Genomic DNA, 11,212 nt, shown 5'->3' on the forward strand with positions numbered 1-11,212 from the left:
TCCATTAAAAGGATGACTACCTTAAAATTTATGAAAAAAAAGCTTTAAAATTCATATTATATATATAGAAATTATTAATTAATTTTACATGACTATATATATATTGATTTATTTATTTAAACATATCATATGAAATTATGATGATGTCAGAAAACCAGATTTCACTGAATTTATTGCTAAAACTTCGGTTTTTTTTCCTTATAAAATTAAAACCATGAAAAAAAGTTTATGGACTTTAAGAAACACAAAAAATAATATTTATAAAACTACATATCTAGAAATACAGGTAGATTGGGCAGGGAGAAATAACAAAAAAGAATGAATTTCTAGAGAGAGAGAGTAACCGTTGAAAAGGACAGCATTAAATAGAGTTTGCTTGAGTTGGATTGAGTTGTTCCCACAGATTTTCCAATCAAAGCCCTCTGTTACCTACCCTGTTATCTTTATTTTTCTCAATAATCCAAAATTTTCCCAACAAAATTTGAAAAATAGAGGAATCTTGATGTTTGGAAAGAAAAGGAAAACTGCATTGACCAGAGCTTCAGTTTCCATGACGATCTTCTGATTTTGGGAGTTTCCCTGGAAAATAGTGGTGGGTTTTGTGCGAAATTGGATTTGGAGAAATGGGTAACAAGTTCATTTGCATGACAAAGAAAGATGGAAGGGAGAATGGGTCAAAGAGCAAGAGGGTTGGGAGGTCTCAGAGGAAAATGCTGGATGAGGACGAGTTCTTGCACAGGCAAGCTTTGTCAATGGCAATTCAGCAGCACCAGTTGTCCCAGAGGTTTGACGGGTCCATGTCTAGGCGAATTGGGTCGACTAGCTCGCGGCGCCACACCCTCTCCGATCCGTTTTCTAATGGAAAACAGGTATATTTAGGGATATTTAGGGTTCTTGCTTTCTGGGTAGTGGCTATTTTCTTAGATAATTGGATCAAATGATGAAAAGTGGGTTGTGATGATTGAGATCTGTAAGCTGTTCTTTAAAGTGAAAAAAGTAGTAGTATTGGTAATGTGTAGAAAAGTTGGAGAATATAATAATCACATCAACAAAAACAACAGCAAAGCTTCATATGACAACTAATTCAGGCCATGGAAAGCAATTTGAAGCATGTGATTTGTACAAGGCTTGGTTGTGAGCTAATTTTGTTTATCATCTTTGGAATGGAATTGATGGCTGTATTTGGTTTGGAATTGAACTTTCTTTTCTTGCCAGCCAAACGGAGTATAAAGGAAAACAAGGAATTCAAAACGTTTGTTTCAGCAGTCAAAAGGGGTTAGAAAAGATGAAAGGAACAGCCTGCTTTCTGTTTGTCTAAATACAATTTTATAATGCCAAATAAGCCCTTGGACTTTATTCACATGGTTCTTTATAGGAAGTAGAAGGTCAGAAGATTCAGTCTTTTCTTGTGATCCATGCTTGCTTTATAAGCCTTAAATTGTAATTTTTGTGTGGTCAGGTGTCTCTGAAGTTTAGTGTTTTTTGAGCCTTGAACAGCAATTCACGGACTTGGGTATCTCTAGAGTTGACTATTGAGTGTCATTGATCATGCGCTTAACTGTGCCTTTTGAAATTGAAACAGAAACATCTTAAAAGTTTCTGGTAATTCACAGCATGACAGGAAAGGCATGGAGTCTATTACTACATGACTTATTTTTGTTGAGGGCTTGATGACTGAATCTTTTATGTGATTAGATTGTCCTTTCTGTTTCAGTGGCCTTAAGTAGTAGGCAAGTAAAAAAATCTTAAATGTCTTGTTGCTGTGTGAATTGTTATCTACAGTGTCATTGCAGCCTATATAAGAGAACTAGTTGAAGCAAGGGAGGACGTGGATCTTCCAAGGACACTCAAATAGTTTGTATTCTATATGATTGCTACTTTTTTTCGAAAATAGTAGCAGAAGATCCTAGAATCTATGGCTATGTTTGGTTGTAGGAAAATTTGAGGGAAAATGTGAGGGAAAGAAAATAGATAGGAAAAGTACAAGGAAAGAAAAAGTGAAGGAAAATAAAAAATAGATTTAAAGCCAATAAATTAGTTTTTAAAGACTACTTCAAGCTCGTTTTACTTATTTTAACTCTTTTATATAAAGATTAAGTAATTTGAAAATAGATAAGTTTCTAACTAATTTTAATTATTTATGTTTTCTCCCATATTTTCCATAGTAAACTAAACATGAGAAAATAATTTTCCTTAGCGTTGTTTTTGTCTCCTTAGTATCTTCCTAGAACCAAACATTGCCTATATATGTCATACAAGTAACCATGTGTTTTGATTTCTTTCATTGTGTTTGTTATTCAAATGCTGTTTAGTTGAACTGCTGTACTGAGGAACTCACACTTATCACAACTTTGCATCTGTAGATCCAGGTGTTTTGCAGAAAGTGTCCACTATGCTCTACCAAATGAAATTTATTATGTCCCAATTCTGCATTTAACCTGGAAAATACAATAATATATTATATAATTCAATACACTATCCAGATGCCTATGGTTGGGTATTCACACCATGAGGAGTTCATTGCATTACAATTTTTGATACATCAGCTCCATATTTTTCTTGAATTCGATCTTTGTTCTTTGCTCTGCTGCTGTTTCTACTTAGCAGAAAGACTGTAGCCTGGCAATTATTTCATCTGTTGAAACTTTCAAGTTTCCTTAGAAGATTATGGTCATGTACCATTTATAAGGCACTCAGCATTTTCTTGCTGCTTTTTGTGAATAAATTCTTCACCATGTATTTCATTGTGCTATATGTCCTTTTCAGGGACCAGATATTTTGGAGAATGTTAAAACAAAAAAATTTGTTCTGGTACATGGAGAAGGATTTGGAGCATGGTCTTGGTATAAAACTATTGCTCTGTTAGAGGAAGTGGGTTTGGTTCCAACTGCCTTAGATCTTAGGGGATCTGGTATTGATCAGACAGACACAAATAGTGTCACTACATTGGCAGACTATTCAAAACCACTCACTGATTATCTAGAAAACCTTCCAGAGGATGAAAAGGTAAGAGGGTGTATAAAATCACAATGATTCCTGTATTCTCGAAGCATGTGTCTGGCATTTATTCTGGTAAATCTTGTAATACCTGTAGCCCTTTTTACAGGTTATTTTGGTTGGTCACAGTAGTGGAGGCGCATCTGTTTCATATGCTTTGGAGCATTTCTCACAGAAGATCTCAAAAGCAGTTTTTCTTTGTGCTACAATGGTGTCTGATGGGCAGAGGCCTTTTGATGTGTTTGCTGAAGAGGTACATAATCAGTGTTATATCACCTGTTTAAGGTTATATTCCATTGCCTACTGAATGGCTAATCTTGTGCAAAAATTGCAATGACTCATCATTATACTTCACCACTTGGAATTTCATACATAGTTGATATGTACTGGAAAAACTCTGTTTTACTGAATGCCTGCCAAGTGTTGTGGCACAATGCTTCCACTTATTGCAACAGCCACCCAAAATTCCCACATGTTTTTTAAGTACATACTACAGCTTTTATTGCCTTGGATTCTGCGATTCAAGAATGTCCCAAAATCATTGACAAACTTCATGAGTTGGTTATGGAATTTTCAGCAACACAGTATGCTTCTTTTCCTTTTTGCCTTGTTGACATTGCTTTTATCAGCTTTGTAATGCTGAAGTTGAATTCAAATTCAATATGTCAGTTAATTCTCTTAAAGAGTCCATCACACCACTCAGTGAACACCTGTCAGCCCAAACAAGAAACCATCGTGACCAGCCAAGGCAGTCTGAAATTCATTGTGTGGAATGCAATTCTTTATTATAGTTATTCTTGCTTTGATTTCTCCAGCTTACATGTTTTCCCCTTTTCTGCAGCTTGGGTCTTCGGAACTTTTCTTGAAGGAATCAGAGTTTTTAATTTATGGGAATGGCAAAGATGAGCCTCCTACTGCATTCATGTTTGGGAACTTGCAACTTAAGGGGTTATATTTCAACCAAACCCCAACAAAGGTATTTTACAGTCCTAGCCTTTTTTTTTTTCCCCTTTTCATAGTATCTTCTGGGTTTTTTCTCTTAATTAATGTCACTTGGAGTACCATATTTGTATTCATCTCATGAAAGAACTTTTAGGTTATCAAGACATAGGAGCCTAGACTCTTCTGTCATCTAATAACCAAATTCATTTTTGAGATGATATTTTGAGTCCAAAGAGTTAAGTAACTAGCTGTGGATAGAGCATGATTGAGACTGGATTAGTGGTGACTTTTAAAAATTAAGTTAGGGTTTAGATCGCCTCCTAGCTCTTCTACATATCTGGTATGATTCATGTATACGTTCTTCTACATGGGTAGATTTTGATATTGTTTATTTATGTGTGCATACAGCTTATGTTAACTCAAAAGTCATAGAGGAAAACAAAAAAAAAAAGAGGAATGGTTGTATTTGAGGGTTCTTCGCTAATTTATCGTTGTATGTACTATTTTTAACCAAACATCCTCGTATGTAAACATTTTTAAGAGTGCCTGTGATGAACTCACAACTTCAGGCAGCTCAAAGTAGAGGCGGATTAGTTCTCAAGTCCATTAATTGGAAATTTGGAGGCAGGAGCAGCACTAGTTGGTAGCTAACTCGTAAAAGGATCTGCAACGTGTCTGATATAGAAGAATGTTCAAACTAAATTGGCTAATGCTGCCTACAATGAGATATTGGTGAGCTAGAAGTTAAGTCTTTTAGGGGTTGATGGAGAAAGAGGACTAGGATCTGTGAATGGAATCTAGGACAGAATGACTACTACCTTTTTAGGTTGTTTGCTGGCAGAAATCAGGGAGAAAAAAGCTTGTCCAAAATCTGGACATCCACAATAGTAGGGTTTTTGGGTTTGGTCCAGTTAAATATTCTTGGAGTTTATGATCAAGGGATGGGGTTAGGGATAAAAGAGGGGTTAAGAAAAGGTTTATTGTGTCCAAGAAGTGTGGGCATTAGCAAAATTCAGGTGAATCTTTAAGGGTAAGTTGATATACCTTCTCCAACGACCAAGTATGTGCATTGGCCATCCTAAATCAAATCTCCACTCTAAATTTACTTTGTTTTGAGCAACTAGTTGTGCTTCACTCTTATATATGATTTTGAATAATCAACTCAAGAAACCTATTTTTTATTCTTAAGCCAAATTTAAGGATTGTTTAAGAGAAAATATCTTGGGGTTCAAGGTTGTTTTGTAATCTGCAGGTCAAAAGTTTCCATCATCTCTTATGTATAGAAAGAAGTGCTCCACCATCTTTAACTTCATCCCATCCCACATGTCTATATGTGATTACCTGGTTTTGTTGAGCTGGTTCTCAAATGCTATGCCACCTTAAGCATCCTGGACCCTTCCATCTTTGCCTTTACAAAGTTGAAACTTCTAAAATTTTCTAACCTGCCAGGGTAGCCCAGTTGGTTAGGGCGAACACTGGGAAGTGTGGTCTCAGTAAGCAGCACATGGTCTTAGGTTTGAATCCTACTATTGATGATACCTTGAATTTACCCTGTGTTGGTTGTTGTGGGGGTAGTCAGCACCCTGAGGTTTGGTTTGGGTCCCCATGGAGAGTTCTAAGGCTTAGCCAAAAAAAAAGCTTTCAAAATTTTCTAGCATGGAGACCCAGTCAAGTTATTCTTCATGGACATGAGCCAACAGCTGTTAGAACCAACTTTCCTAGAGTCAACCTCAAGTCGTACCTTTTCAGTGCATCACTGGCTTGTCAAAACTTTACAAGCCTTTTTGTAATCATGATGTGGTGACCTTATCTATCAGGTTTTCAGTCAAATTTTCTGTTGATTTTTCGTCATAAATTACGCTACTGATCCTGTTTTCTCATTGTACATTACCTAGTTTGATGTGGTTTATCTTCATAACAGAGTGGTGGTCAACCAACCTTGTTTCCAAGAGCTTCACTATCTCATCGTCTATTTTTGAGTCCAGTGGTTGCTGACCCACTCTTGGGTTCAGTGATTGCTACTGATTGTGATTTTGTATAGTGAATGTTCCTCTAGCCAATCGAATGAATCTTTTTCATTGCTAGTTATTTTTGAGGCTTGTTAGACAATCAATTTTCCTAAAAGCTTAAGTTTATAAGACTTGGACCCATAATGTGTATTATATACTCTAACACACTCCCTCACGTGTAGCCTCCTTTGTGCTTACACATAGGCTTAATAAATTGGGGAAATAAAATTGCCTCTTTTGGTTAATAAATTAAAGAAATAAAATAGCCTCTTTTGAGCCTAATAAATTGAGGAAACAAATATGCGGTGAGGTTCGAACACATGACCTCCCACCAAATAAGGCTATGATACTATGTTAGATAACCAATTTTCCTAAAAGCTTAAGTTTATAGGATTTTAGCCCAAAATGTATGTTATGCACTCTTACAAGATTCATGTTTGTATTTACCATTTGACTTCTCACATGCTTTTTAATCCAAAGATTTTTTCCCATGGGGCAAAAAGTGGTTGTAGCTAACCCTTAAAATTGCAAATGAGGCTGCCTACACTCAGATATTGATAGGATAGGATTATGCTCTGAATGGTTCTCTAGGTGGCTTATGGGCTGAAACTAAAAATGAAATTCTGGCTTAAATTCTGAACAAGGAAATAGTTTTTAGTTGTTCAGTTATTGGAGGTAAAAGTAAGGTTAGAGTAAGAAGTCTGTACAGTAGTGCAGAAAAGGTAAACGAGAAAAAAAAAAAATGAAAAAGAATCAGCTTAAAATCTCACCAACGCATTTTAGGAGTGTCATAAAAAAAGAATCAGAAAATAATGGATTATCACCGTTAACTAAGTGCAAGATCTGCCGAGAATGCCCTCTTCTATCGTCTTTACAACTCTTTCTTATATGGAGATTGGTTTCTCAATCCCTTTTAAAGGTCTATTGAATTTGACACCAAGTTACCAAACTACCTTTGAACGTAAAATTTTCTGATTTTGTTCAATGAGACCCTAGCCTAAAATCAAGTAGGTTCAACCATAACAACAAATATATCCTCCATAAGGTGATGGGCTTCATATGGTGGGACCTGTTGTAGTATAGAGATCATGGTATACATTGTGGGTTAAAATCCTAACAGCTTAGGTTTTTAGGAAAATTGGTCACTTAACATGGTATCAAAATCTCATTTAGCCGGAGATCATAACTTGGAACCTCATTGCTTTTTTAGTTCCTTAATTTATTGAGCGCATGTGCAAGCTCAAAGGAAGCTATCTGTGATTTGTTTTTTTATGGCTTTGTCTATCTCTCCACATGTGCCTATGGGGACACACCTGTTGGTTGTTCAACAGGACCCAACAGTCTCTAATTTTCCACTTGGGTTTTTCTCCTTTTCCCATTGCTTCATCTTGTTTGCTTTTTAAGGGGCTAATCCCATCAATATTGCACAACTTTATCAAAATTAGCGTTAGTATTAGTATTTAAAATAATTGAGGATCTTGGAAAGAGTTTCATTCCCCCTTCTAATTTTTATGGAATTTTTAGAAGCATGTAGTTATTTCCTAGTCCACCAATTAGCATATTTATACATATTCTGTTAAAAATGAACGATTTTTCATCAATTCATTTGTTCATTTTGAGCCACTCTAGCCTTCATTTAGCACATTCAACTACCAAAGCTAGTTTTGATTTGGTCTCCTTTTTATGCTGGCCTGTGAATATCATGTTGTTTGTGGCCTCATATTAAACGTGTCACAGTTGAGGCAAAAATATGGTCATGGTAATTAATCTCGGTTTTAAACCTATAGCTGCAATTAGTATTCCTCTAAATTGGTGGATTTCTAGAGTATCTTTCCGTGGGTAATTATATTATGAGAGTGTAAAAGAGTCATTAAATTTTAAGAGTATTATTGTTGACTTCTTGGAGTTTATGAATTAGGTAAGTCTCCAATTAATTTTGAAAGTCGGAAGAATGCATGAGTTCATTAGAATAATCAAAGCCCTTTTTTCTTCTGAGGTATGAGCTTTAAGAAAGGGTGAGCTTAGTATTAGTGATGAAGAACTATTAGTTTTCCAATGTATGCCACTGGTGAAAGGGCTTGTTTGGGAGATGTTAACTAGTCCAGTGGTGAATTCTTCTGTGTGGGTATATACCATGGACTTGGGATGGCTTTCATTTTCATCAGGACTCTGGGTTTACAGGGACAGCGAGGTTTTCACTTTCATTGTGTACATATATTGTTTCTGTTAAACCAAATAAATGAATAAAAAGGTCTTGTATGCTTTTAGAACTAAGAAGAATTGATGGAATCCTCTCTTGATAACCAGTACTCGCTGGTATTTGAATGTTTATACTCCAAGAATTCAGTCAGACCTGGGTATAAAGCCTGTTCAAAGTGAGTATCTGAGACTCGGTCAATCCAACCAAGCCTTCACATCTTACCCCTTTTTCCAACTATAACAAAATGTTTCCTCGGAATAATTAAATTTGTTTCTAATCTCATTTAACATGAGCTGCATCAATAAGGTTCCTAGCCATCAACTGCTGTAAAAAACTGTAATTCCACCAAGCATTCCCCTAGAGTCAGTTCTCTGTTATACACAGCTTTGACGTACTTAGCACATCTTCTTGAAACTTACTCCCTAACCTTCATAATTGTTCTTAGTTTGAAGATAATCATTCATAATTCCTGAAGCCAAAGAAACTTTTTGAGGAAAATCCTCTTGATTAGATTTTTTTCTCTTAATGCTTTAAAACCGGGCTGATTGTTTTACCATTTAAACTTTTGATATGCATTTCACAGATGGGTTGCTTGTAATTGTATCAACAATAAGTACCATGGTTGTGTGATCCACCATCTCAAACCGGCACATTTATTCTTGCTTGATGAGTAGAGAATTAACTTTCTCCAGTCGACAAAGAATTTGTGTCCTTTTCCTTGGGTGAAGATGTCCTAATAACATAGAGTAATGAAACTAACATGTAACATGGTTCATTTCAGGATGTTGCTCTGGCAACAGTTTCCATGAGACCCATCCCTCTGGGGCCTATCATGGAGAAGCTGTCCCTTTCCCCTGAAAACTATGGAAAAGGCCGCCGGTTCTTCATCCAGACGCTGGACGATCGTGCACTTTCACCAGATGTCCAAGAAAAGCTAGTGAGGGAGAACCCACCTGAAGGAGTCTTCAAGATCAAAGGTAGTGATCACTGCCCATTCTTCTCAAAGCCACAGTCCCTGCACAAAATTTTACTTGAAATTGCTCAAATCCCATAACCATACATCTCCAGAAACATCAGGGCAGTTTTTTTTTCTTCTTAAGGAGAAGCAGGGTAGTTGTTGGTTACTCACATGGCCTGACAACAAGGAAGGCCCTTCTTGTATGTAGAAAATGCAGTGATCTGACTGAAGTATGCCATTTCTTTCATTTTGTTTCAAAACATGGATTATAGGATCTTTCATTTTCTTTCAAAACATTGATTATATATATAGGAAATAGGGGTATCGACTTATTCTCCGAACGAATCAATGTCATATTAAACATAGCTGGTAAAGATTAAAGTTGATGTTCATAAGCTTGTCAGCTATTATTGTTCATTTTCATTTTCTAAGCGAAATTGTACTGATGAAAATGGAGAGGTCCCTGGTAGGTTTGGTGATTTGAGTCCATTTCTGGGTGATTTCTTGTTGTAGTTACAGCTCATGATGCTTCTCTGTAACTGTTTGTAGTTTTTATCAGTGAATGTATTCATATTCTCTTTAGCAACCAACTTCTAGTTACAGCCTTTTTATTTTATTTATTTATCATGAATCTCAAACCGGTAGTAAAACAAATTTTAGCTGGTATGGATTAGCGGTCACAATTCATGTTGGTGGGTTGTTAAAGGTGAGACACTCTACTAAATAGGTCAACCTAAACATGACACGAATAATAATCAGATAAAAAATATAAATCCAAACACGACCTAATTATTAAATAAATAATATATCATGTAACCCATTTAAATCATTTAATAATTGTCTTGTTTGATAAAAAGATCGAGTTAGATCTTATATGAGTTTATGTGTGATTAATCGCTCATGTTTATGACTTAATTGATTTTTTTATTTAAAATCAAATTTTAAATGAATCAAATGAGTTAAATATGTTATAATTATAATCATGTTAACTAATATGATTATTAAATTGGTCAATTCAGATCAAACTCATGTTATGTAGATTGATAAAAAAAAAATTATTTATTATATAGGTTATACAGGTTGATATGAATTTTATCTAAACATAATTATATTTTATCCTTAACCCACGAAAAAACAAACATGGTGACGAATAGTATCAAACTTTCACCTCCAATATGGATGTATACTTCTACCTTATATTATATAAAATGTGGTTGATTGCTAGAAAGCGCACATAAAGGCTTTCATTCTAAATCTGGTTTCTAAATTTCAAAAATTTTCAAATTTATTTTGTTTTAAAATGCTTTATTGTTTAGTTAAATACATTGTAAGACGTGTTAAAAATAGCATTTGAAGGTGCAAAATTGTTTTTTCAAAAATAATCGTGCCCTAATCAGTATTTTGGAAGCAAAATCATGATCCATATGACCCTAATCCGATGGGTAACAAGAGACATTGAGTTTGAAGAAAATGACATGGTTAGGGTGGCAATTTGTGTAAGTGGGTTGTGTTTGTGTTGTATTGAAATCTAGGTATTCTACTACGTTATTAACCCAAACCCAATACAAATAATAATTGTGTTAAAAACATAAACTCATATACTATTTAATTATTAAACAAATAACATGTCAAATAACCCATTTAATAATCAGGTCCTCCTCTTTAATAATCAAATTCAATTGGATATTGTATAAGTCTATATTAGGATAAAAACTTTAAAAGTATGATATGATATAATAAATTCGAAGTTTATTATTTATTTATTTAATAAAGTTTCAATCTCATTTTAATTTATCCTTATTCCATGTGTTGTATCTTATAAGCATTATGGCTTGCATCTCGAGCATTATGACCTACATCTCTTACATTATGGCTAGGTCATAATGCAATCCTTAGAAATGTCACTGCTTTTATCATTACTAAGTCAACATGTGTTGTTCCTCTCAAGTATTGAAGTATCCATTTCATTGCTTGCCAATGGATCTTTCTAAGGTAATCCATATATCTACTCACTATACTAATTGTATATGAAATGTTTGGCCTAGTGCAAATAATTGTTAGGAACATCGAATTTTTCCATTCCCTAACCTTGGATCTAGTAGGGTG

At 34.9% G+C, this 11,212-nt stretch overlaps 1 protein-coding gene across 1 annotated transcript; it reads left to right on the forward strand.

Moving 5' to 3' along the window:
* The first annotated feature begins 252 nt into the window (after positions 1–252).
* LOC100241390 (putative methylesterase 14, chloroplastic) lies at positions 253–9,692 on the forward strand. The gene is made up of 5 exons (XM_002282000.5): positions 253–869; positions 2,767–3,006; positions 3,107–3,250; positions 3,839–3,973; positions 8,930–9,692. Exons 1-5 carry the CDS (start codon positions 624–626, stop codon positions 9,200–9,202), a joined length of 1,038 nt encoding a protein of 345 aa, XP_002282036.1. The 5' UTR covers positions 253–623; the 3' UTR covers positions 9,203–9,692.
* The last annotated feature ends 1,520 nt before the right edge of the window (positions 9,693–11,212 follow it).

Source organism: Vitis vinifera, chromosome 18 (assembly GCF_030704535.1).
Source record: "Vitis vinifera cultivar Pinot Noir 40024 chromosome 18, ASM3070453v1".
In the NCBI taxonomy this organism is placed as follows: domain Eukaryota; kingdom Viridiplantae; phylum Streptophyta; class Magnoliopsida; order Vitales; family Vitaceae; genus Vitis; species Vitis vinifera.